The sequence below is a fragment of the Ornithorhynchus anatinus genome, chromosome 2 (assembly GCF_004115215.2).
Source record: "Ornithorhynchus anatinus isolate Pmale09 chromosome 2, mOrnAna1.pri.v4, whole genome shotgun sequence".
In the NCBI taxonomy this organism is placed as follows: Eukaryota; Metazoa; Chordata; class Mammalia; order Monotremata; family Ornithorhynchidae; genus Ornithorhynchus; species Ornithorhynchus anatinus.
In genome coordinates, this window is record NC_041729.1 from 64,716,602 (window position 1) to 64,744,404 (window position 27,803).

The following is a 27,803-nucleotide window of genomic DNA, read 5'->3' on the forward strand; positions in this document are numbered from 1 at the left end:
CCAGAGGTTACTTGGGGGAAAAAAAAAAAAAAAAAAAAGAACAAACTCAATTAACTTACAGTTAAGATCGGTGTATTTGCCCTCCAAAGCTTGGACATAGGCTTCATACTGCTTCCACCTATTGTTGCAAATAAAAATTCTGACCTTAGTTTAAGTTGAAATGCATTTTTATAAAAACATTTTCAAAAAACACCGAGATTTCATTAATAAATGCAACCTTCTCTCATTCACTCTTTGGTGAACAAAGAGATGCAGTACTGTTTTGTTAGTCAATTGTATTTATTGAGCATTTACTGTGTGCAGAGCACTGTACTAAGTGCTTGGGAGAGTATAATATAACAATAAACAGACTTTCCCTGCCCATAACGCATTTACAGTCTAGAGACTCTAGGTTTTGGGCCATTCAAAGTTTAAAAGGCCACTTAAGTGCGCAAAAGAGCTCTCGGGAATGGCAATGTTGGAATGGTGGGCAAAGGACAAGTTGCCCTATTGGACTGAAATTTCCTCAAGGTCTGGGAGCTTCTCTTATGTTTCTGAAAACTTACTGCAAGATTGGGTGAAACTGCATAATGAACTCAGGTGCTCTCTTCAAGGGGGCAGTTGCTCCCACAGCCAATGTTGGCCGATGAATAAAGCAACGCGAGAAACACCGTGGCCAAGTGGAAAGGGCATGAATCTGGGAGTTAGAAGACCTGGGTTCTAATCCCAGATCTGCCACTGGTTTGCTTTGTGACCGTGGACCCGTCACTTCACTTCTCAGTGCCCCAATTCCCCCATCTGCAAAACGGGGATTAAATCCTCCTCTATCTGACTTGGACACACGGATGGTGTACAACTTAATTATCTTGCATCTTCCCCCGTGCTTAGAAAAGTGCTTGACACATAGCAAGTGCTTAAATACCATTAAAAAAAATAATGGTTTTCTGCTAAGTATTCACTGAGCACTTACTGTGTGCAGAGCACTGTACTATGGGTTCTAATGTCAGCCTCTGCTACTTGTCTATTTGGCCTCAGGCAAGTCACTTCACGTCTCTGTGCCTCATTTACCTCATCTGCAAAACGGGGAGACTGTGAGCCTCACATGGGATAGGGTCTGTGTCCAACCCAATTTGCATGTATCCAGCCAAGCACTTAGTACAATTATTATTATTATTATTATGCAGTCGGGAGAGTACAATTTAACGACAGACTTGATATGTTCCTAGCTCACAATGAGCTTCCAGTCTAGAGGACCAGACTCTCAGCCCTACTCACTGAAGTCTGAGGAAACCCAAGAGATAATAATAATAGGTGTTGTTAGGCGCTTATTACGTGCCAGGTACTCTTCTAAACGCTGAGGTAGATACGAGATAATCAGGCTAGATACAGTCCCTGTCCTGCATTGGGCTCACAGTCTTAATCCCTCTTTTATAGATGAGGAAACTGAGGCCCAGAGAAGTGAAGCGACCTGCCCAAGGGCACAAGGCAGGCGAGTGGAGCCGGAATTAGAACCCCGTCCTTCTGACTCCCAGGCCTGTGCTCTTTCCACTAGGTCTCGCTGCTTCTCCCAGTTTCCAGTGACGGTTGAAGAGACCTAGAATGACTTACGAGCTCTTGAAAGACTAGCCCCCTCCTGGCCTCCACCTTCCTAAAAATCCCTGGCCACGGGTGGTTGCTCTAATTCAAAATGAAAAGTTGGCCCCTCCCAATTTCCATCTATTTTCTCTGGTGAAGTACTCAATAAAGTCAACTGGGAGGTTATCCACTTTAATGGAGGACAGGAACAGATGGGACAGCTGAAATCTACAGTCAATAAAGAGGAACATAATTTCAACTTTCTAAAAATATAACCTGGATATCAGTCCAAGGGAGACACCACGATAACAGAAATTATTAATATTAATGTCTGTTTCCCCCGTCTAGACTGTAAGTTCGTGGTGGGCAGAGAAAGTGCCTACCAACTCTTTCGTATGGTACTCGTCCAAGTGCAGAGCACAGTTCTCTGCAAACAATAAGTGCTTTATAAATACCAATGATGATGATGATAATTTCATTCCCACATTTACGGTCTGCTGGAAAGATCACTGGTCAGGGAATCGGAGGACCCGGGGGAAGCAGCGTGGCTCCTTGGAAAGAGCCTGGGCTTCGGAGTCAGAGGTCATGAGCTCGACTCCCGGCTCTGTCACTCGTCAGCTGTGTGACTGTGGGCAAGTCACTTCACTTCTCTGGGCCTCAGTTCCCTCATCTGTAAAATGGGGATTAACTGTGAGCCTCATGTGGGACGACCTTATTACCCTGTATCTACTGTAATGCTTAGAACAGTGCTCTGCACATAGTAAGCTCTTAACAAATACCAACATTATTATTATTATTATTAATGCAGTTCTACCAGTTGCCTATGTGACCATGGGCAAGACACTTACCTGTGCCTCAGTTTATTCATCCATAAAATGGGGGTTGAATCCTACTACTCCTACTTCAACTATGAGCCTCATATGGGACAGAGACTGTGTCTGGTCTGATTATTTCTAACCCAGTGCTTAGCACATGAGAGCACTTAACTACCATCAAAAATTCATTTATCTGCCAACGTATCTGTAGATTGAATGTATGTGATTACGGAATCAGTTGTACATATCTAGGAATATAAGAATACAACCACATGAAGTTCTTGAAAATGCAGCTGATAAGAAAAATCTTTTTCCTGGGCAGAGATTTGAAAACAGACCTCTAGTGACAACATACTAACTGAAGGGTTAGCCTTTTGAGGTACAAGTAGCGTGGCCTCGTGGAAATAACAGGCGCCTTGGAGTCAGAGGACCTGGGTTCTAATCCCAGCTTTGCCAATTGCTTGGTGTGTGCCCTTGGGCAAGTCACCTAATTTCTGGGTGCCTCGGTTACCCCAAAAGTAAAATGGGGATTGATACTTGCTCTCCCTCCTACTTAGACGGCAAGCCCTGTGTGGGAAAAGGACTATGTTTGTTTGACCTAACTGACCTGTACCTACCCCATAGTGTTTGCCGCATACTAAGCTCTTAACAAATACCATTTAAAAAACAACAAAAAAAGGCAGGACAATAAAAGTGGCATTAATGACTTTGAGGTATAATTACTTGGTTTCCCTTTGACTAATATTGAACAAAATGGTTGCTTGTTGACCATGGGAGAGCCTGAGAAAAATCATTCAACTCTCTGCGTTTCCTGATCTGTATTTTTAAATGGGGATGCCAGAAGAGGTGGAAAAGAGGCTCATTATAATTTCTCATTGTAACGGAATATATTACTTCAAAATACCTTTGCACAAAGGAAATACCATACGAGGGTGAAACGATAACAAAATAATTTATAGTCGAGTATCTGGGTTTATACAACATTAAATTATACCTCCGTTAAGCAGTATATGATCGTTCGTTACGATCGCCGTGAACTAACCGGTCTAGACTACCTGGAGATCGATCCAGAGTACAGTGGAGTAGAATCCAAAGACAGCACAATCATGAACTGGTCTTGCACACCCATCCCACTGACGGGGCAAATTAAGGCTTGTTTAGACTACTAAGGGAATTGGAGTCATGAGACTGCCAACAAAAATATCCAATCCCCTTCCCCAAGAGAGCTCAAGCCTAGAGCAAATGAGGTCCATTGCAAAATGCTGCCAGGACAAGGTCTCAATTAGGCTTTAAAGTGCAAAGATCTTTAAAGAACAAGCAAGTCAATACAAAAATAAACCGGTAATTTAACAAGGGAGCAGACATTAATAAGACAACTATGGCTTTCTACAATCCAACCTCAGCCAAGTTCATGGCCTTTCAAGAGCTGACTGCTCCTAAGTTAAAAAAAAAAAAAAAGCAAAGAAATAACTACGAAAATAAATACGAGAAATGTGAAAGGGAAGAATAGCAAGTGGGGTTAGGGAGTGGGAAAGAGGAAGATTAAGAAGAAAGAGAAAGAAGCGGGTAAGGCATGTATCACAGGAGCAAGAAGCGTTTCAGGGAAAGTTCTACTATTCTCTGCTGAAAGAGGCTGTACTATGAGCAGTGTTAATTCTAGGAAAATGGGAGGAAGTCTATGAACTGATGATTGGTAGGAGGGGAGGGAGGGATGGGGGCGGGGGAGAAAGAGAGAAGCTAAATTGTTTCAACCAAGCAATAGTATTTACTAAGCACTTATATTTTTATGGTATTTGTTAAGCGCTTACTATATGCCAGGCACTGTTCTAAGAGCTGGGCTAGATGCAAAGTAATGAGGTTGTACACAGACCATGTCCCATGTGAGGCTCACAGTCTTAATCCCCAGTTTACAGACTAGGGACCTGAGGCACAGAGAAGTTAAATGACTCGCCCAAGGTCACACAGCAAACGCTAAAAATAAATTACAGGTAGGGAGAAGCAACGGAGTATACGACGATGGGTAAAGAAGTGTAACGGGAGGTGGGGGTGTGAGCACCCCAGTGCTCAGGTGAAAGGAAATGGCAGTCTGGGGTGGCGCTTGCCAAAATTAACACCACAGGGAGATGAAGGATCAATTCATTCACTCAATCGTATTTATTGAGCATTTACTGTGTGCAGAGCTCAGTACTACGCACTTGGAATGTACGACTCCATAACAGATAGAGACTATCCCTGCCCAACAACGGGCTCACAGGCTAAACGGGGGAGACGGACAACAAAACAAGTAGTCAGGCGGGGAATCAATCAGGGAAAGCCTCCAGGAGGAGATGTGATTTCAGGAGGGCCTCGAAGATGAGGAGAGCAGTGGTCTGCCAATCCATCAGTGGCATTCACTGAGCACTTACTGAGTGCAAAGCACTGTACCAAGGACTTAGAAGGGTATGCTATAACAAAGTTGGGAAAAACGGTCCTCTAGGATCTTTAAAATCTAGCGGGAGAGAGAGATTAAAAGAAATTGCAGGTAGGAGGAACAGTAAGCGTAAGGATACGTAAGTAGGTGTTGATGGGATGGGTATTTAGGGGTAACCGCCCAGCCACTACAGAGAAGGGAGGGTGAATAAGGTGGGGACAGGAGATATTGGTCGGGTAGTCTGCCGGATACGAAGGGGGTGAGCGAGTGTGTGGTTTCAGGCAGAAGAGAGGATGGGAGCAAGACGTCAAAGACGAGAGACACGAGCGCGAGGCCCAGTGAAAAGACTGGTTTCAGTGGAACAAAGCGTGCGGAAGAAGAGGTGCACTGGGACAGAGACTGTTGACTCCCTGAAAGACAGCGGTCACAAGTTTTTGCTTGAGGCGGAGAGGAATGAGCAACCATTGACGTTTTCTGAGGGCCAGGCAGGGAAGAATGTTTTAGGAAAATGATCTTCAGAAACCGACCGTCCCTGGGTGGGGACGAAAACGAAGGAAGGACGGACAAGGGGAACATGGATTCCTCTCAGCAGAGCTCCCACCGATGAATTCTGGGAGTGGGCCGAGGCAGAGAAGTGATCCCAGACAGCTTCTCATCGCCTTCAATCAGCATCATCATCAATGGTATTTAATAATGACGATGGTATCTGTTAAGCGCTTACTATGTGCCGAGCACCGTTATTGAGTGCTGTGTGCGAGAGACTGCTCCAAGCACTTGGGAGAGTTCCCTACCGCCGAGTTGGTGGACATATTCCCTGCCCACAATGACTTTCCAGTCTAATTCCTCTCATTCTTCCTTCATCGCCACATATTCTTTCCCTCGACCTCACTAAGTCTTAATCCTCATTTTACAGATGAGGTATCTGAGGCACAGAGAAGCAACGGTGACCTGCCCAAGGTCACACAGCAGACAAGTGGCAGAGCCAGGATTAGGTCCTTCTGGTTCCCAGACGTGAGCTCTAGCCACTTGGCCACGCTGCTTCTCACCACTCCTCCCACCTTTAATAAATTTATCCTCGTCACCTTCTCAAGGGACCATAAAAAACTCTCATCACTTGGGCAAATATAATGGGGCAGATTTGTAGAAACACGCTAATTTGCCAGACCACACTAGGACTGTTATAAACACACCCAGACTTTCACGGAAGCTAGGGAAAATGCCAAGCTGTGTTTGGAAGAACCAAGGGTAGCGCGGTTTAATTAAAGATCAGAGACGGGGGTGTGGCCCTTGGGAAAGGGGGGGGGGGGTCACTCTTGGGGTCCATAACTCCTCCCGCCACCTTTGCCGTCTACTACTGGAGACCATCTACCACTCAACGTTATTTATTGAGCGCTTACAGCGTAAGCGGAGCTAGGTACTAAGCGCTTGGGGAAAGTACAACAGAGCTCCCCAAGTATCTTAGTGCAGTGGGGCGGAGGGTGAGGTGAATATCCAGTGCTTAGAGGGTTCAGGTTCAAGTGCACAGGTGACGTAAAAGGGGCAGGGAGTAGGGGAAAGGAGGGCGTAGTCGGGGAAGGCCTCTTGGAGGAGGTGAGCTCTCAGTAGGGCTTTCAAGGGGGGAAGAGAGTTAGTTTGGCGGATGTGAGGAGGGAGGGCATTCCAGGTCAGAGGTAGGTCGGGGTCGACGGCGGGACAGGCACGACTGAAGGACCGTGAGGAGGTGAGCGGCAGAGGAGCGGAATGTGCGGGATGGGCTGGAGAAGGAGAGAAGGGAGGTGAGGTAGGAGGGGGCAAGGTGATGGAGAGCTTGGAAGCCAAGAGTGAGGAGTTTTTGCTGCATGCCAAGGTTGATAGGTAATTTCTGAGGAGGGGAGTGACACGCCCAGTGACGTGCCCAACCACTGGTTGAGAGATCATTTCTGAAGGAAACGTCAAGAAAAAAGTTTGAGGCTACATATCCCTGAGGGATGAATAATTCTGGGGCATTACGGTGCCGTGAGCGGTACTCTAGTGCTTCAGAGTGGATTCATTCACCTCTGATGATGGATGTCTGCTCCAGCAGTCAGGCCACAGGAAAATCTTTACAAACGAATTTGAACGAGGAAGGATCACTCCCCCAAGCATTTCATACGGTGAATAAGGGTTAAAATACTACTGAAATGGCTTATTTTGATACTAGAGATGAGGAAAAAAATTATAGGACACAAGATAGAGTGTAAGCCTATTATGGGCAGGGAACCTGTCTGCCAACTGCATGTAGTCTCCCAAGTGCTTCGCACAGTGCCCTGCACAGGGTAGGTGCTCAATAAACATCACCGATCGATTGCCTAGAGGGCGACTACAAAGAACTCGAGCAGAGTAGAAAAAAGGACGCGCCGAGAGCTTTCTGTTTAATAGTCTTGCAGCATAATTACCTTAGGATCAGCTCATCTCTAGCCATAACTTTGAAGTCTGTTTCACTAAGACGGACCTAGAAGAAAAAAGAGAGAGTTGAAATTTAAATCAGGTTTTGCCTTCTGAGTCGGTGGATAAAACCGTCATCCAACAATTCCTGCATCTGGTGTTCCCCGGTAAGGCGAGGTCTCTACTCCCGAGAGACGTGTACAGAGCAATAGAGCAAAGAGGACGCTCGCCAACTATCGTAAAGACCCCGGGAGTCTGCTAACGGAGCGCCCTACTCCAGGGTGGCGGCGGGCTGGCCGAAGGCCGAGCTACCGAAGTCCGCGGCCCCTCAAAGTCTTCGGAGTTAGGCCAAATCCATGGAGTGCGAGGGAGAGGGGAGGTTAAGGCAAGCAGTGGGCATGGCTGTTTGTTGAGATGCTCCAACCCTTCTCTTAATTATCACCCCTCCCCAACCCCGCCTTTCTACATGCAGAGGAAAAGGGGACGTGGGTCTTGAGTGCGACTCCAACACTTGGGCTGGCCCTGTTTAAAATTCCTCAACTCCTTAGTTATACTGAGGAGAGGGAATACTACTACTTCAGGCTGGCGAGCAACTGGGGGGGAAAAAATGAGGATGTGCAAAAATCTAAATATCTCGTGATGAGACTCACTACCCTTACCAAAAACCCATTAATACTCACTTTTTTGGGGAGGGGTTCTTCGTTCGTCATTTTGAATTCTGAGAAAGGGAACAAAAGGGGGGGGAGATAAAGTTTAGTCCTTTTTAAAGCAAATGCCAAAAGCTTTGATCATTTCCCCTCTGAACCATTTTACTACTCAGTCAACTAAGTGGCCTATTAATTACCCGACAAAACACCATCCAGTATCCTTTAGGGTCCCAAGACTGAAAATAGAGAAGCAACGGGAGAGAAGAGCCAAGGAGAGGAAACTACATTTTCCACAAACAGGTTTCATTTCTGAGAAACGGAGGCAGCCATGATACTGGTTTCAATTTTTAAGGAGTATTCAGCCACCCGATTCACATTAGCCACTTTCTCACCGACGCTCCACACGGCTATATACAATGTAGTATTTGAAATGCCTATACTTGCAAGGACTTGCAAGTCTGCATATAATAATTACAGAATTTGCTAACTGTTATACGCTAAGCAATGGGAAAGACACAGTGGGACAGTCTCTATCTTTATGGGGCTCACAATCTAAGAGGTAGGGTGATTCTCTGTTTTACAGAGGTAATGCAGGCACAGCAAGGTTTAAAGACTTGCCCGAGGTCACAGAGCAGGCAGGAGGCAGAAGTGGGATCCGAACCTGGTATTTTGCCTCCCAGTCTCCTACACTTTTCCACTACCGATGGCTCTCACTAATCTAGTCCTGCAACCAGTTATCCTGAATTGTGGTGTAGAGAGGCAAATCTACAATCCAGGAACACACCGGATTAGAATCCCTCCACGACACAATCCCCTCTTCGGGGTCCAATTTATGTCATTCGATGCTTTATCCCACCATTACGGCCGAGTAAATAAACCTCTTCCCATTCCCTCGACGATAAATAGATCTCGGAAGGTCGGCCCGAGTTTCCTGCCCAATTTTCAAGGCATCGAAAAGCTCCTTGAGCAGATAGGCAAAGAAATGGATGAAGTAGGGGGCAGACTGATTTAGAATCGGATGGCAGGGACTGAGGAGTTTTTCTAGTTACTGCAGGCCATTTTTAAAAATCTCTCGAGGTGTACGGATGCGGAGCTGAACGGTGAGGCGAATAGATGCGTGGCTGGCACGTATAGGGGATCGTGCCAGGGAATTCCGAGAGAAAGAGGTACGCTCAGTTCTCCTAAAATGGGTGTCACTCCGTGTTTTTCACAGAATGCTGCTGAGGAATTGGGGAACGTTGTTCTGACGACGACACAGCACTTGTGTTTGGACTGAACGGATGTGTTACGCTGGAAGAGAGGGCGGTGCTTATATGCACCGGGTGGATGACGGCACACGCACTCAGATGTGAGTTTCCCTTATAGGAAGGTGCCTCAAGAATGCAACCCCGGGGTTTTCAGGGAACTGAATGTACGTTAGTGTATTAAGCATTAGTATCATGAAGAGATATTACTCTCTCCTTTACTGCAACCTGATGGGTCTGAAAACACAAACTGAATTTTGTACGCTAATTGTCAAAACTGTTTAACCCGGCTTACTACAATCATAACCTCTTTTCTTATTTTATTACTGGAAAAATTTACGTACACAGACATATTCTATTGCACCTTCAATTATTCAAATTACTGCCTCAGAGTGTTTTGACGTCTTCTCCCCCGTGACCACGTAAGCTCCTCGTGGGCAGAAAATGCATCCCTTTGGTACTTTCCAAGTGTTTTAGTACAGAGCACGGCACCCAGGAGGGGCTCAAAAATGCTATTACTACTACAGGAAATAGGTGTAAGATCTATGTTTTTCCAAAGGAGTTTTGAAAGGGAAGGAATGGGGTGAGGGGTCAGTTCTCTTCTAACACAGGAACTGGGTTTTTAAAGAACCTCGCTTTAGGGAGAATCCGGCTTGGCAGAAGCCGGGCACGTGAACGCGACTGCTTCTTCCGCGGCCGGGTCACGTTCGAGTCCAAAAGGCATCCCCTAATTTTTCAGCACTGTTCTATCCGAATCACACACCGAAAACACCCTGTTCTGTTTTCAGACTCGCCGTAACCGCGTAAACCATCCTAATTCGGAAAAACTGGAATCGTCAGGACCCTCAAAAATCCAACTCTTAAATGGAGGCAAGTTTTCCCGGGCAAGATTCACATGCAATCCCGACAGGCGCTGCTGCCACGCAAATAACCACGCTAAGATAAGCATCGGACACTAGGGGATACTAAATGGCAAAGTCTAAAAACTCCCATTCTTACTCGGAACTACGGGACTCAACGCTCTCTTATCTCTCTCGTTTATAAGAGAACAACTCCTTCCAGGAATCCTGATGTATCTAACTGACTTATCAACTACAAGCTTCACCCTGAACAGAAAGGCCACGAAAAGGCTACAGTCGCGACCAAATTCGGCAGCAACTGAGCTTGTTGCGGAGGGGTTGACGATGCAGACCGACAGCGACATTCTCAGTCCTGCTCCAACTGAGTGAGAATTTAAAGTGAGACGCCGGACCTGATTTGGCTTTCTGAATTCAAACTCAATAAAATACTGGGCTTTCCACAGAAATAACCCGGGGGCTCCACTAAAGTGGAACGGTGATGGCCAGTGGAAGAGCTGCACCTCGCCTGGCTCTTGCCTCTTATCTGTCGGTCTGCAACACACAGGCCACGGTCCCGGGTGCTGACAGGAGATGAGAAGGAAGACGAGAGATCAATGTCCCGCTGGAGCATCCGCGCTCCCCCACACAGATGCCTGGGCTACACCAGGGGTCCCGGCCCACACCTCCCACTTCCCCCACTGGCCCTTTAGGTTCTAGACTTCAGACAGACTCTAGACAGGGAACGCACCGGTTATATTGTTCTGTTGTACTCTCCCAAGCACTTAGTACAGTGCTCTGCACACGGCGAGCGCTCAGTAAAGACGAATAACCGACTGGCCCCCGTCTCCCCCGATTAGACTGTAAGCCCGTCAAACGGCAGGGACTGTCTCTATCTGTTGCCGACTTGTTCATCCCAAGCGCTTAGTACAGTGCTCTGCACATAGTAAGCGCTCAATAAATACTATTGAATGAATCCCACACAAAGTCCCTGCTCCATCTGCGGTCGGGTTCTCACCCTCTGCGCTGCCTATGGGGTAACACTCCGCTCCCGGCTGCCCTGGCGGCCGTCAATTCAGGCCTCCCTCCCTGCCCTTTTTCCCCCTTACCTCTTCACCCCTCCGGCTCCGGTTGTTACCCCAACCACGGCCGAGTCCTCCCTCACGTTCACCCCGGGGAGCTACCGTGAAGCCAGGGCGCCCAGGGGTGACAACATCAGAAACTCCTATTTTATAAGGATAGCTTCATAAAAGAGGATGGTTGTCATCTCATCTGGGAGACCTGCCATCTCACCTTGGAACACGCCGATGGCCGGAATCGGGGAAGCGGCACGGCCCAGTCAACAGAGCACGGGGGCCTGGGACCTGAGTGCTAATTCCGCTCCTGTCATCTGTCTGCTGGGTGACCTCGGGCAGGTCATTTCACTCCTCTGTGCCTCTGTTACCTCATCTGTAAAATGGGGATGAAGGCTGTGAACTCCAACGGGGACCCGGCCTGTGTCCCATCTGACCTAGCCCGGCACTGGGCCCTCCCGGCCCCGGCCCTCTTCCAACCTCAGCAGCCTGGATTCCTATGGAAGGAGTGAGGTGAAGATGTCTCAGAAATGAGACACTGAAAATGTCTCCCAAGGGTCCCCTGAAGCAGCCACTGCAGGATTCCAATTACCAAAAGTGACTGACGGCTTGAGGCGCTCCAACACTTTATGCCAATCATCCATTTATGAACTCACAACCACTTGTAGAGCCCTTCAGCCCTTTATTTACATACCCTATTAGACACGTACATATCCACTTTCCTCCTATCTATAAATTATTTTACTGTCTCCCTCGCTCCTTATGACGACTGTTACTAACGTACTCTGCCGAGCATCCAGTACAGCGCTCGGCACCCAGAAGATTATCAGTAGACACTATTGAGCCCTCAGCCTCATACGAACTCAGATCCTACGACGGCGGCTCAGTGTTTTGCTCCACATCACTTTAATGGAGATTGAACAAGTTTAGTGATTTTTAATGGTAGTTTATCGCACCAAAAGTTGCTTCCTACTTTTCCAGGGGTTCCAGAATAGATCCGAAGTCATGTAAGTCTGCAGGAAAACATCGCCCCCAATAAGCCATTCACAATGCAGACCTCTTCTCAAGGAGTAGAACCCCACTGTCTCACGGGAGTATGCCTTAATCCGAAAAGACTCCGCAGAGATGAGTCTTCAGCCGATTCAGAAGGAGAAGGAAACGGGGGAAAAGAGTCTTATCGCTGCTGGTGCGCCCTCTTGGAGCACTGCTCTGTGCCAAGGGCTTAGGTAGAGAAATGACACGTTCCTTACCTAGTAGGAGCTTACACTCTAATGGGGGAGATAAAGGAGGAAATTCCCAGCGGGAGGAACAACCTAACAGAGGGGAAAAGAGGAGAGGAAGTACTGGGAGAATGTCGATTTGGGAAGAATGAAGAGAGGAGTACAGAGTGGAGTGGATGACGGGGGCTGGAAGATAAAATGGGCCAAGTGGGGAAGCACATCTCCACCAGGAATCGCTTGATCAAACCTTCACTTCCTCTTCTCCCACTTCCTTCTGCATTGCCCGTCCACTTTGCCCCCTTTATTCACCCCTCCCTCGGCTCCACGGCCCTTACGTACACATCCTTAATTTTTTTTAGATTAACGCCTATCTTCCCCTCTAGACTGTAACCTTGTTGAGGGTCGGGAATGTGTCTACCAACTGTTATAGCGTACTCTCCTAAAGGCTTAGCAGAGTGCTCTATACAGAGTAAGGGCTCCATAAATACAACTGACCCACAGCATAAAGCTAACTGTAAGGCGTTTTTGTTCACGGGGAAGGACGCAGGAAGCTGGCCAACTCCTTACAATCATCTTCTGTAAGCCACTGGAGGATTCTGAAGAAAGAGAAGTGAGAAGAGCAGAACTTCAGAAAGGTGGTGTGGAGTGGGGAGAGGCCGGACACAGGAAGACCAGCGAGGAGGCGGCTTCAATAGTGTCGTCACAAAATGACGCGGCAGGACCAACCAATCCATCAAATGTATGTTCTCGGCACTTACTGGGTGCCGGGCACTTGGGAGAGAAGAACGGAGTTGGTGTGCACATTCCCTGCCGGTCTAGAGGGGAAAACAGGCATTAAAATACAGCCAGGGGAATGGGAGGATCTAGGGATATAGTCTTAAGTACTATGGGGCTGTGGGCAGGGTGAATATCAAGTTCATAAAGGGTACAGACCCAAGTGCACTGGCAGTGAAGAAGGGAGGGGAGCGGGAGAAATGAAGGCCTAGTTAGGGAAGGCCTCTTGGAGGAGGTGTGATTTTAGGAGAACTCTGAAGGTGGGAAGAAAGGAGGACGGTCGGATAGGACGTGAGGGGGGCGTGGACTCCAGGCAAGAGGGAGGCCGTGGCCAGGGGTGAGTGGTGAGACAGGTGAGGCCGAGGTACGGTAAGTAGATTAGCATTAAAGGAGCAAGGTCCGCAGGTGAGGGTGGAGTGGGAGATCCGCCAAGTTAGGAGGGGGAATAGTGGATTGGGCGCCGTAAAGCTGAGGGTGCAAAGTCTCTGTCTGATGAGGAGGAGGATGGGCAACGGCCGGAGGTTTCTGAGGAGGAGTGGGGAGGCACGGCCTTAACCGTCTTTTAGGACAGTGATCTGAGCGGCAGAGTGAAGCACGGATCGGAGAGGGGCGAGATAGAGGAGGCAGGGAGTTTGGAGAAGTAGGGGCGGATTCTAGAGATGCTGTGAAGGAAGCTACCAGGCTGATAGCTGTTTGGGTGGAGAGGAAGGAGTGGCTCTGCGAGATACCGACTTGGAGTAAGGGGCCGAGTTTAGCAGTAAATGTGAGAGTTGAAAAGCAGTGAGGAGTCAAGAATCATACCAAGGTTGTGGACTAGGAGATGGGGGATTGGGGGGAGGAAGAAGGGGGAGGGGGGAAGAGAGAGAGAGAAGAGAGCGAGAGGGCATTTTTGACCGAAATGGGAAAGAGGAGTGGTTCTGTTTCAGACACCCTGAGTTTGAGGCATTGGCAGAATGACCTAGTGGAAAGGTCCCAGAGGCAAGACAAATTGTAGAATTGTGGGTCAGATGAGACGTCACGGCTCGAGAGGTAACGGCCCAAGCCAGGTGAGAGGGATCAGGACAGAGTATGACCCTTCCGGACTGGCTATAATGTGGTTACTGGTGACCTCGAAAAGCCCAGCCTCAACTCAGCGGGGTCACACATCCGAGCGGACCGATTAAAGAGTCGGTGGACAGAAAGTTAAGGGAGCCTGTGTTCCGGGAAGACGGACTGGAATGGGAGTAGGGAGACGTAGCTGGAGAGGGTTGTGGAGTTACAAAGGCAGAAGGGAAGGGGACAGAGAAGAGGGAGAGGTCGAAAACAGCAATGAGGGAGGAGAGTGGGATTTTAGGAGGGTCAGAGGCACAGGTAGAGGGCGAGGATTAGCAGAGTGCCTGGCACACAGTAAGCACCCGAGGTAGACACGAGCTCCTCAGGATGGACCAGTCCATGTCCCACCTGGGGCTCACAGTCTTAATCCCCATTTTACAGGTGAGGCAACTGAGGCCCAGAGAAGTGAGCCGACCTGCTCGAGGTCACGCAGCGGATAAATGGTCGAGCTGGGGTTAGAACCCGGGTCCTCTGACTCCCAGGTCCATGCGCCTTCCATCAGGCTCAAGATTGGAAAAACCTTTACTTTCAAGAAAATAAAACTAATCCAGCTTCTCTACTCTGTTTTTTTTTTCGTTAAAAAATGGGGCAATAGGCCCGGAGATGCTACGGAGGACCATTTAAGATGACATATTTTCATCACCCTATTTATTTTGTTAATGAGATGTACATCCCCTTGATTCTATTTATTTGCTACTGTTTTAATGAGATGTTCATCCCTTGATTCTATTTATTGCTATTGTTTTTGTCCGCCTGTCTCCCTCGATTAGACTGTAAGCCCGGGACTGTGAGCCCGTCAAAGGGCAGGGATTGTCTCTATCTGTTACCGATTTGTATACTGCAAGCGCTTAGTACAGTGCTCTGCACATAGTAAGCGCTCAATAAATATTATTGAATGAATGAATGAGAAGCCGGGTTTTTGTCTTTATTTCTTCAGGAAGAGGTCAGGCCTTCTGGAAAGAGGCAAAGGGTCTGGATAGGCAGCTTACGCCTCATGCCTACCAACTCCTCCATTAGATTCTAAGCTCCTCAAGAGCGGGGATGGCACAAAAATTACATTTGAGCGGGGTGCTCAAGAATACAGACACTATTAACCAAATCCCTCCCTTCCAGGAGGAGGGGTTACCTTTAAAAAAAAAAAAAGAGCATCACGCTTGTGAATTGCCCCAGAAAACCAAGGTAGCATTTCTTCACAAGGAATGTATTACTGCAGGAAGTCGCCCTGACGGAAACATCTCAATACACTCAAGAAAGGGTTGGATAAATTCATTGATGAAAAGTCCACGGTACTGTTCCACGTGGTAAAAGCGCTTAACACATATCGTGATTATTATTATCGCTGTTTCTAAAATAGGGAGTTTCCCAGTCTAGAGGCTTCCTTCTGTACTGCAAACTCGTTTGGGGCAGAGAACCTGTCTACCAACGCTGCTACAGTGTACTCCCCGAAGCGCTCAGTACAGTGTTCTGCCCCCAGTCCAGACCCAATAAACACGACTGATTGATTGATTCCACCGTCAGTCATTAGGGCCAGATGTGGGGGAGATTAACGGGCATACCGTGGCCCTCGATGGTGTTGGAATATTGGGTTCTCAGACCATTGCTCTGACAGAGAAATAACATTTATGTTCTTTAAAAATCCCCATGGACCAACTTCAAGGGGATGGAGTGGTAAACTGTGGTAATCACAGCAGACCCAGCAGCTTTCTCGAGTGTGCCATTTTTAGAACTGGAGCATGTGGCAGAAGCCCCATTCTAAAAATAACGGATCTGCTCGGAGAAGGGACCGAGAACAAAAGGAGGTGAGAGTATCTGAGAGCGGCACTGAGAATGTCAGCCGTCTGTAGGCCACACAATGAAATACAAGCTCAGGATGAACTCAGAAGCAAAGAAAAAAACACAACTTTTTTTTTTTTTTTAAATCGCGACTTCTACTTTTGGAAAGCCATCCCTCGATTTCTCCGGGAAAATCCACCTTACGGAAGCTACTCCTCTGCTTATTTAGTGGATGGTAACGCTGACCCTGGCATCTGTGACCATCAAATCCACTCAAGCATTGATTGGGCAGTTACTGTGTGCAGAGCACTGTACTAAGCATTTAGGAGAGTACAATACGAGTCGGAAGACACAATCCTTGCCCACGAGGAGCTTACAGACTTCTTGCCTTTTCCTTGTGTCTTAATTTCTAGTCTCCCTTACATTCAGCCAACACCATACCCACTCTGCGGACCTCAATGTCTTTTCAACAACTTCACCCGTTTCTTGTACAGGGCAATACCTACCATGCATTCGACTCAACCGTTTGACACGTAAAAGCTGAGGAAGTTTCCAGAGCTCTTCAGCTATATTTTTAAACATGAAAGCCGCTTAAGCCCTGTAGCTTCGAGGATATTCTATGCTCTCCTTTGTCAAGTAAACCATCGAGCGTGTCAGCCCGAACGACTCCTTAGCCGCTCTCGGATCGCCGTGTTTTGAAGCCCAGCAAGTTTACCCATGTTTGAACACTGCCGAGAGGTTCAAAATACCCGACGACACAAATAGTCAATAGGGGTTCTGGCTACAATACGATTAGGGAATTAAGGAACGTTCTGACGACGGGCTCTGGTGTGTGGTTAGAGAGAGAAACATTTGGCACATGGGTGAACTTGCCATTATTTAAGAGGGAATTTGGAATTCCGAGCTCAGCACAACAACTAAAATCGATACTCTAGCGTAAAGGGTGGCCGACTAGCTTGGGGGCACTTACTCTGATGCTGCCATTTTCAAGACGGATGAATCTGGCCCAAGTGAGAACGACTACATTTTTTTTTTGAGGGCCCGGGGAAGGAGGGAGGAGAGGAGAGCTGGTCTGAACCCAATCCAGATCTGACTGGGTCAGCCGGGTGGCAGAATGACCCACGGGGTCTAAATTTCACCCACTTTGGCAGACAGACCCCGAGGCTGCTGACGAGGATGCAGTTCATTCCCTACTCCGGCAGCTTCCCTCACGGGTGGGTGAACTTCCACGGCCAACTCCTCTGGGTCAGAAGATGCTACATCTTGTGAGTCAATCACCACCACCACCAGGAAAGGAGGGGTGTGGACAGGGTATTCCGTCACATAAGTGAGGGCTCAAAGAAATGTGAGGCGCATTAATATCAACAAATCCTTCTCCAAGATCCGCGTGCAGAGCCAGCGCTAAGTGGAGCCGCTTGTGTTCTACAACTGTTTAACGGGTGGCTCCTAGAATTACCGCTAGATTTTAAGTTTAAATTCTGAACCTCTTGTAAAGGGGGACCACAGTCCTCCAGCGCGTTTCGGATACCGGCGGAACCTGGACTTAGAGACTTACAACACAACGGTACCGGAAATCATCGCTTTTCCTCACGGAAACGACGTTAGAAATGGTATCTGAACGAGGTCGGTTGGCCTATTTTGCCCAGAATTATCCAGAACTGTGTGCTCCATCAGCTCTGAGTAATAGATCCACATTGATGCAGGCGCACTGAGTCCCGGGGGCCCCGCGACTGAGTGACCAACTTCGACGTCCATGGCAGTGAAGTGATGCGCTGACCCTTTCCGGCAACTCCCGCTCGCACCTCCCCGTGTCCAGTCTCCCCGCCCCCCCTTTCCCACTTTTGTCTCCCAGTCCACCTTTTCTGCGCCTGCCACCTCCGAACCGGTGTTGCCAAGCGCAACGGTGTGCCGCGAAGCTCGCTCGTGTTAGTCACGGACTACCTGTGGGGTCGCAGCGCCCCTTTAAAGACCGCTCTGCTTTTCCACCGTCACAAACCCTTGCAGGTTCGAGGGGGTGAATCTTAGATTTCGTGCAAGTCCTGAATATTCAGTTTACTAGGGAAGAGTTGAGAGGGAAACCCCGTCTCCAAGATACCGTCTCCTTCATCCTCCAGAGAAGAGGAAGGACCGGGCAACGAAAGCGCAGAGCCTGCCCCGCGCAACGTCCTGAGAGCTCGAGTGTCAGCTGTGTGACTGTGGGCAAGTCACTTAACTTCTCTGCCTCAGTTCCCCTATCTGTAAAATGGGGATTAATTGTGAGCCTCACGTGGGACAACCTGATGACCCTGTATCTCCCCCAGCGCTTAGAACAGTGCTCTGCACATAATAAGCGCTTAACAAATACCAACATTATTAAGTGGGTGAAAACTCTCACTCTAGGACACCCCGCACACAGGGCCAGCTCCTAATATCGCCCATGACGCCGGGGGGTGGCCGCTGCTGAGTCTGGTCGTCATTCCAGCGCCTCGATGGCCCGATTCGAAGCACGCCTCTCCGCGTGCCTGGGTTCAAGCCTCTCTCCTGGATCGCCAGATGCCGTCCCTAGCCAGCCCCTCCAAAGAGGGGCCCGTCCACGCCCGGTGCCATCCCCCCCGGGAGCAGCGGCTCCGTGACGCAGGTCCCTCAGGTCCCCCCGGGCTTGCCGGTGGCTCCTCCGGGGACCTGGGGCCCCGCGAAGAGCATTCCCTTACCCAGCGATCTGGTCCCGGAAGCACGTCGGCTCCGAGGGCGAGATTCGGGAAGAGGCGTAGCCGGTCCCGCGGAAGGAACGGAGCCGACAGGACGGGAGATAGCCGTACCTACACCATCCAAGAGACTCGACTCGACTAACTCTCCCCCGGGCCGGATTCCAAGATCGAAGGCTCCGGGGACGCCCGGACACCCAGCTTGAAAATTTAGCCGCCCCATCTCCGAAATCAGAAAGAAATTAAGCCGAGAGTTCGGCAACTTAAGATTTCACGAGCCAAAGAGGATCGTTCAAGTTGACTGGCAGCGTGCTCGGACTCTCGCGGCGCTTGACTTTTCCCCCAGGACCATCTCTCCCACGGCATCGCAGGAGGATCACCGGCCTGTCGTTTTAACACCTCACCTCCAGCTCCTCGACGCATCCTCTTAGACGCGACAGGAGAGACACTCGTGATCGCCCAAGACGACGATGGGAAAAGGCGCGGATCAGAGCAGCGAGACCGGGAGACCCAAGCCTCTCCATCCTGATTCCACGACTCGGGGGGGGGCGGGGGGAGCAGGCCGAGGGAAAGGGAGGCATCGGGCGACCCGCCCATCTCCCCGAAAATGCTAACGCTCCTTCTTCCCCCGGTACCGGCTTTGGGACGCCAACTCGGGGGCACGCTCGGGCGGCGTGGAAAGGGCCCGGGCCGGGGAGTCAGAGGTCACGGGTTCGAATCCCGCCGCGGCCCCTCGTCAGCTGGGGGAATGCGGGCAAGTCACTTCGCCGCGCCTCGTCTGGAAAACGGGGGTGAAGACTCACGTGGGACGGCCTGGTGACCCTGTATCCACCCCAGGGCTTGGAACAGGGTAAGCGCTTAACAAATACCGACGTTATTATTATCTTTTTTTTTCCAAATAGACTTCGAGGACCTCCTCCTGCCACTTGACCCCCTCACTGGCTCCCAGGCTCGTCTTTCCCCTTCCTTCCAAGGCCCACAGGTGCGGCTCGGCAGACGTCACACGCCTCCCGCCCTGTTAACCCAACCATTTCCAACGCGTGGCTCGGCCGAGAGAGCCCGGGCTTGGGAGCCCGAGGTCATGGGTTCGAATCCCAGCTCTGCCCCTTGTCAGCTGTGTGACCTTGGGCAAGTCACTTCACTTCTCAGTGACCTCATCTTTCAAATGGGGATTAACTGTGAGCCTCACGGATGACAACCTGATGACCCTGTCTCTCCCCCGGCGCTCAGAACAGTGCTCTGCACATAGTAAGCGCTTAACAGATACCAACATTATTTTTAGGGGAACCCCTGCACCCGGGCACTATCTTTTCCGCTTCTTTACAACCAGATGGGGAGAGAAGGGGCAGAGGAGGTGGAAGTAACGGCCGCTCGTCAAGGACTGACTCCAAAAATAAAAAAAGGAAGGTGGAAGGGGGGGTGGGGGGCTTCCCCCGGCGGCGGTGCTGCAAACCCGGGGCTCCTTTTGAAAGCGGGGGGTCTCCGCATCCCAGCAGGACGATGCCAAATGGACCCCTAGATTGGCCCACGCTGGGCACTGGGCCTCAGTTCCCTCATCTGTAAAATGGGGATGAGGACTGTGAGCCTCACGTGGGAAGACCTCACTCCCCGTCTCTCCCCCACTGCTTAAAACAGTGCTCTGCACCTAGTAAGCGCTTAAATATCTACCTTATTAAAATGGGGATTAACTGTGAGCCTCAAGTGGGACAACCCGATGACCCTGTCTCTCCCCCAGCGCTTAGCACAGTGCTCTGCACATAGTCAGCGCTTAAATACCAACATTATTATTACCTTGTCTCTCCCGCAGCGCTTGGAACACTGCTCTGCCCCTAGTAAGTGCTTAACAAATACCAACATTATTATTATAAAGACACTTCACTTCTCTGTGCTTCAGTTACCTCATCTGTAAAATGGGGATTAACTGGGAGCCTCAGGTGGGACAGTCTGATGACCCTGTCTCTCCCCCAGCGCTTCGAACAGTGCTCGGCACAGACTAAGCGCTTAGCCAATACCAACATTATTACCGTCTCTCCCGCAACGCTTCGAACAGGGCTCTGCACGTAGTCAGTGCTTAGCCAATACCAACATTATTTTAAAGTCACTTCACTGGGCCTCAGTGACCCGATCTGTAAAATGGGGAGGAAGACTGTGAGCCTCACATGGGACAACCCGATGACCCTGTCTCTCCCCCAGCACTTAGAACAGTGCTCTGCACAGAGTAAGCGCTTAACAGATATCAACATTATTAAAATGGGGATTAACTGTGAGCCTCACGTGCGACAACCTGATGACCCTGTCTCTCCCCCAGCGCTTAGAACAGTGCTCTGCACAGAGTAAGCGCTTAACAAATACCAACATTATTATTATTATCCTGTCTCTCCCCCAGCGCTCAGAACAGTGCTCTGCACATAGTACGCACTTAACAAATATCAACATTATTAAAATGGGGATCAACTGTGAGCCTCACATGGGACAACCTGATGACCCCGTCTCTCCCCCAGCGCTCAGAACAGTGCTCTGCACAGAGTAAGCGCTTAACAAATATCAACATTATTACCCTGTCTCTCCCGCGGCGCTTCAAACAGCGCTCTGCAAATAGTAAGCGCTTAACAAATACATCATTATTATTACAAAGTCTCTTCACTTCTCTGGGCCTCAGTTACCTCATCTGTACAATGGGGATCAACGGTGAGCCTCACGTGGGACAACCTGATGACCCTGTCTCTCCCCCAGCGCTTAGAACAGTGCTCTGCACCTAGTAAGCGCTTAACCCATACCAATACTATTATTATGATTCCCCTGTATCTCCCCCAGCGCTTACAACAGTGCTCTGCACCTAGTAAGCGCTTAACCAACACCAACATGATTATTATGATTCCCCTGTCTCTCCCCCAGCGCTTAGAACAGTGCTCTGCACCTGGTAAGCGCTTAATACCAACATGATTATTATGATTCCCCTGTCTCTCCCCCAGCGCTTAAAACAGTGCTCTGCACCTAGTAAGCGCTTAACAAATACCAACAGGATATTCTGTGCCTCAGTTCCCTCATCTGTAAGTTGGGGATGAAGACTGTGAGCCTCCCGTGGGACCACCTGATGACCCTGCCTCTCCCCCAGCGCTTAGCACAGTGCTCTGCACCTAGTCGGCGCTTAAATACCAACATTATTATTATAAAGTCACTTAACTCCTCTGGGCTTCAGTTCCCTCATCTGTAAAATGGGGATTAACTGTGAGCCTCCCGTGGGTGCACCTGATGACCCTGTGTGTCCCCCAGCGCTTAGCACAGTGCTCTGCACCTAGTCGGCGCTTAACCCACACCAACCTGATTGTTATTATTAGCCTGTGTCTCCCCCAGCGCTCAGCACAGTGCTCTGCACCTAGTCAGCGCTTAACCCATACCAATACTATTATGATGATTCCCCTGCGTCTCCCCCAACGCTCAGCACAGTGCTCTGCACCTAGTAGGCGCTTCACCCACACCAACATGATTACGATGATTCCCCTGCGTCTCCCCCAACGCTCAGCACAGTGCTCTGCACCTAGTAGGCGCTTCACCCACACCAACATGATTACGATGATTCCCCTGCGTCTCCCCCAACGCTCAGCACAGTGCTCTGCACCTAGTAGGCGCTTCACCCACACCAACATGATTACGATGATTCCCCTGTGTCTCCCCCAACGCTCAGCACAGTGCTCTGCACCTAGTCAGCGCTTAACCCATACCAATACTATTATGATGATTCCCCTGTGTCTCCCCCAACGCTTAGCACAGTGCTCTGCCCCTAGTGAGCGCTTCACCCACACTAACATGATTATGATGATTCCCCTGTGTCTCCCCCAACGCTCAGCACAGTGCTCTGCCCCTAGTGAGCGCTTCACCCACACTAACATGATTATGATGATTCCCCTGTGTCTCCCCCAGCGCTTAGCACAGTGCTCTGCACCTAGTGAGCGCTTCACCCACGCCAACACCATTATTACTGATTCCCGTCTCCCCCAGCGCTTGGCACAGTGCTCTGCACCTAGTCAGCGCCTAACCCATACCAATATTATGATTCTGATGATTCCCCCGTGTCTCCCCCAGCGCTTAGACCAGCGCTGTGCACCTAGTCAGCGCTTAACCCCCACCCCCCCCCCCCGATGGTTATGATCGGCCTGGGTCTCCCCCGGCGCTCAGGTCAGCGCTTACCACAGAGCGACATTATTAAGCGTGGGTCGAAGGGCTGAACTCTCCACCAGGCCCCGTCCCATCGCCCCCGCCCCCACGGACAGCCCCAGGCGAAGGAAGGCCCAGGCCGGGGGAAGGACCGGCCGGCCGGCCAGGACCGGCGCCATGGGGGACGCGCGCAGCGCCTCCTCCTCCGGCGGGGCAAGGAAGGAAGGAAGGAAGGATGGAAGGAGAAGGGGAGGCCGCACTCACCTCCTCCGTCGTCGTCGTCCCCGGGCCGCCGCCGCCGCCGCCGCCGCCCCTGGGCCCGCTGCGGCCGCCCGCCCTCCCCTTTCTCCGCGGGTCGGCCTGCCACAAAATGGCGGCGGAGGAGGCAACGAGGCCCCGTCATCCCCCCCGCGCCCGGCCGGGCTCCGCCCCTCCGCCCCGCCATGGCGGCGCCGGGCCCGGCACTCCCCCGGCCGGGGCTCCGGCGTCGTCCCCGCCCCCCGCCGGGCCCGGGGAGAGGGCGGGTGGAGGGCGGGGCGGAGGAGAAAGGAGGCGATGGCGATGGCGGAGGCGGCGGAGGCGGCGGGGGGCAGAAGGAAGGCCAAGCTTGGCCAGACTTCGGGCGCGGAGCATGCCGGGAGGCGAGGCCTGCGGGCAGCCGGGCCGGGCCGGGCCCACGCCCAGCTCCCTCCTTCAGGGCGCCCCGACCACTCCCACGCCCTCCTGCCCCTCACGCCGTCCCTCCATCCGACTCCAACTCCCTCCTGCCCTCCACAGGACGCCCTCCTCCCCCTCACACCTCCATCCGCCTGCCTCCTCCCCCTCCTGGCTTCCCTCCATCCGACTCCAACTCCCTCCTGCCCTCCATAGGACTCCCTCCCCCCCCTCCTGCCTTCCCTCCATAGGACTCCCTCCTCCCCTCCATCCTCCTCCCCCTCCTGCCTTCCCTCCATCCGACTCCCTCCTCCCCTCATGCCTCCCCTCCATCCGACTCCCTCCTCCCCCTCATGCCTTCCCTCCATCCGCCTCCCTCCTCCCCTCCATCCGCCACCCTCCTCCCCCCCCCCCGCCTTCCCTCCATCCAACTCCAACTCCCTCCTCCCCTCCTTGACTCCCTCCTCCCCCTCATGCCTTGCCTCCATAGGACTCCCTCCTCCCCTCCATGGCTTCCCTCCATCCGACTCCCTCCTCCCCTCCATCCGACTCCCTCCTCCCCTCATGTCTTCCCTCCATCCGACTCGAACTCCCTCCTCCCCTCCATATGACTCCCTCCTCCTCCCGTCATGCCTTCCCACCATCCGCCTCCCTCCTCCCCCTCATGCCTTCCCTCCATCCGACTCCCTCCTCCCCCTCATGCCGCCCCTCCATCCGACTCCCTCCTTCCCCTCCATCCGACTCCCTCCTTCCCCTCATAATAATAATGTTGGTATTTGTGAAGCGCTTACTATGTGCAGAGCACTGTTCTAAGCGCTGGGAGAGATAAAGTGTCATCAGGTGGTCCCATGTGAGACCCAGTCTTCATCCCCATTTGACAGAGGAGGTCACTGAGGCCCAGAGAAGTGAAGTGACTCGCCCACAGTCACCCAGCTGACAAGGGGCAGAGCCGGGAATCGAACCCATGACCTCCAGCTCCCAAGCCCGGGCTCCTTCCACTGAGCCATGCCTTCCCTCCATCGGACTCCCTCCTCCCTTCAGGAAAGAAAAAATAATAAATTGTGGTATTGGTGAAGCGCTTACTAGGTGCAGAGCACTGTTCTGAGCGCTGGGGGAGACGCAGGGGAATCATAATAATCATGTTAGTGTGGGTGAAGCGCTCACTAGGGGCAGAGCACTGTGCTAAGCGTTGGGGGAGACACAGGGGAATCATCATAATCATGTTACCATTCGACCGTATTTATTGAGCGCTTCCTACCTGGGCCTCAGTGACCTCGTCTGTAAAATGGGGATGAAGCCCGCGAGCCCCACGGGGGACACCACCCGATCACCTTGTATCCTCCCCGGCGCTCAGAACAGTGCTTTGCGCGGAGCGAGCGCTGAACAGGCGCCATCATCATCATCGTGACCTGCGGAGGACGGGGGGGACGGACAGCGAAACCCAACAAGTAGGCGGCGATACCATCGAGATGGATAGAATCGCAGATCGATACACGTCATTAATAAAATAAATAGCCAAATAGTAGCTACCGATAGGCCCAAGTGCCGTGGGGGGCGGGAGGAGCAGAGGGAAAGAGGGGACGCGGTCTGTGTCCGGACCGTTCGTTCATTCAGTGGTATTTATTCATTCATTCAGTAGTATTTATTGAGCGCTTACTACGTGCAGAGCACTGTACTAAGCGCTTGGAATGAACAAGTCGGCAACAGATAGAGACAGTCCCTGCCGTTTGACGGGCTTACGGTCTAACCGGGGGAGACGGACAGACGAGAACGATGGCAATAAATAGAGCCGAGGGGAAGAACGTCTCGTAAAAACAATGGCAACTAAATAGAATCAATTTAGTGAGCGCTTACTACGTGCAGAGCACTGTACTAAGCGCGTGGAACGGACAAATGGGTAACAGAGACAGCGCCTGCCCTTCGACGGGCTTCCAGGGGAGCTCAGCGGGACCAGCTTTCCTTCAGACGTACTTACGGAGCGCCTACCGTGGGCAGAACACCGTACCAGACGCTTGGAAAGCCCAACCCAGCGACCGAGAGAGACGCTCCCTGCCCACGACGGGCGCACGGTCTAGAAGGCGGGGGAGACGGGCGTCCGGACCAGTCAACAGGCGTCAAGCCCATCGACAGATGAGGGCCGAAGTCCAGGGCTCTGCACACAGTAAGCGCCCAATAAATACTACTGAATGAATAAATGGAATCATATACACATCGTGAATAGAATAAATAGAAATTATAAATATGCACATATAGACCCACAAGTGCTGGGGGGTCGGGAGCCGGGGTGGAGCAGAGGGAGGGAGTAGGGGGAATGGGGAGGAGCGGAGGAAACGGGGGGCTCGGCCTGGGAAGGCTTCCCGGAGGAGGTGAGCTCTCAGCAGGGCTTGGAAGAGGGGAAGAGACTTAGTTGGGCGGAGGTGAGGCGGGAGGGCCTTCCGGGACCGCGCGAGGACGTGGGCCGGGGGTCGACGGCGAGGCACAGTGAGGAGGATGGGACCAGAGCTTCATTCATTCCTACTTATTAAGCGCCTACGGTGTGCGGAGCACTGTACTACGCGCTTGGGAAAGTACAATGCGGCGATCGGGAGCGACGATCCCCGCCCCCAACCAGCTCAGCGTCTAAAGGGAGCTAGATCGTAACCACCCCCTTAACCCAGGCCCGGGAACTGATAAAAGCAGCGTGGCTCAGTGGAAAGAGCTTGGGAGGCAGAGGTCAGGGGTTCGGATCCCGGCTCGGCCGGGTGACCGTGGGCGAGTCACTTGGCTTCTCGGTGCCTCGGTGACCTCATCTGTAAAATGGGGATGAAGACCGTGAGCCCCACGGGGGACGACCCGATTCCCCTGTGTCCTCCCCAGCGCTTAGAACGGTGCTCGGCCCATAGTAGGCGCTTAACCAATACCAACATTATTATTATTATTATTATTATTATTAATAAAAGCCAGGGGTTGGGGTTACCCCCAGGAACGGTGCCCGGGTGGATCGCAGATTCTTTTTTTATGGTATTTGTTAAGCACTTCGATCGGATTAACTGAGCGCTTACAGAGTGCACAGCGCTCTACTAAGCGCTTGGAAAAGTATAAGCAACGTGGCGTGGTGGATGGAGCCCGGGCCTGGGAGTCAGAAGGTCATGAGTTCAAACCCCGGCTCCACCGCTTGTCTGCTGCGTGATGCTGGGCAGATCACTTCCCTGGGCCTCAGTGACCTCATCTGCAAAATGGGGATGAAGACCGTGAGCCCCCAGGTGGGACAGGGACCGTGTCCAACTTGATTTGTCTGCATTCATTCATTCATTCATTCAGTAGTCTTTATTGAGCGCTTACTATGTGCAGAGCGCTGGACTAAGCGCTTGGAATGAACAAGTCTGTATCCTCCCCCGCGCTCGGTACGGAGCTTGGCACATAGTAAGCGCTTAACAAATACCCCCGTCATTATTAAATACCATCTTTATTATTATCATTAGAATACGACCATAAGCCGCGACGGTCTCGGCCCGCAACGATCTTACCATCCGTGGTGGGAGGGGAGACGGACACGGGTACAAATAAATAAAATTACAGATACGTACCCAGGCGCCGTGGGGATGGGGGGGAAGAGTGAAGGGAGTAGGTCAGGGCGACGCAGGAGGGAGCGGGAGATGAAAACTGGGGCCGAGTCTGGCAAGGCCACGGTACTAAGTGCTGGGGTAGATACAAGATCGTCGGGTGGGACACGGTCCGTGTCCCACAGAGGGCTCCCAGTCTTAATCCCAGAGAAGCAGGAAAGAGCCCGGGCTTCGGAGTCAGAGGTCATGGGTTCGAATCCCCGCCCCGCCACTTGGCAGCTGTGTGACTGTGGGCGAGTCACTTCACTTCTCGGGGGCCTCGGTTCCCTCATCTGGAAAATGGGATGAAGACCGTGAGCCTCACGGGGGACAACCTGATGCCCCCGTCTCTCCCCCAGCGCTTAGAACAGTGCTCGGCACCTTAACAGATACCAACATTATGAATCCCCATTTTACAGAAGAAGTAACTGAGGTACAGGGGAGTGAAGTGACTTGCCCAGGGTCACACAGCCGGCCAGAGGCAGGGTTGGAACCCAAGTCCTTCCGACCCGTAGGCCCGTGGTCTATTCATTCATCCGATCGTATTTATTGAGCGCTTACTATGTGCAGAGCACTGGACTAAGCGCTTGGACCGGACAATTTGGCAACAGATCTATCCGGAGGCCACCCTGTTTCTCGATGATCCACCCCAGCGCTTAGTATAGTGCCCGGCACCTAGTAAGCCCATATCGAACCTCCACCGGTGGTTCTCTCCCTCGGACTTTTTTTTATGGTAGCTGTTAAGCGCTTACTACATGCCTGGCGCAGTACTAAGCTCCGGGGTAGACGCGAGATTATCGGGCGGGACAAAGTCCCTGCCCCACATGGGGCTCACACTCTCAATCCCCATTTAACAGATGAAGTAACTCGGGCGCAAAGAATTCATTC

The 27,803-nt window shown here is 51.4% G+C and overlaps 1 protein-coding gene across 3 annotated transcripts in view; it reads right to left on the reverse strand.

Moving 5' to 3' along the window:
- LOC100078729 (WT1 associated protein) overlaps window positions 1-27,803 on the reverse strand; it is a 46,182-nt gene that overhangs the window by 15,822 nt on the left and 2,557 nt on the right. The window contains exons 1-4 of one of the 3 annotated variants that reach the window (XM_029052418.2): window positions 22,945-22,987; window positions 7,863-7,900; window positions 7,194-7,249; window positions 60-118 (exon numbers count right to left, since the gene is read on the reverse strand). In XM_029052418.2, coding sequence (XP_028908251.1) covers window positions 60-118; window positions 7,194-7,249; window positions 7,863-7,892 — 145 coding nt within the window. In that variant the 5' untranslated portion in view covers window positions 7,893-7,900; window positions 22,945-22,987. Of the gene's footprint in view, window positions 1-59; window positions 119-7,193; window positions 7,250-7,862; window positions 7,901-22,944; window positions 22,988-27,803 lie in introns of those variants that run through there. The other 2 variants (XM_029052432.2, XM_029052426.2) reach the window with 2 other exon arrangements.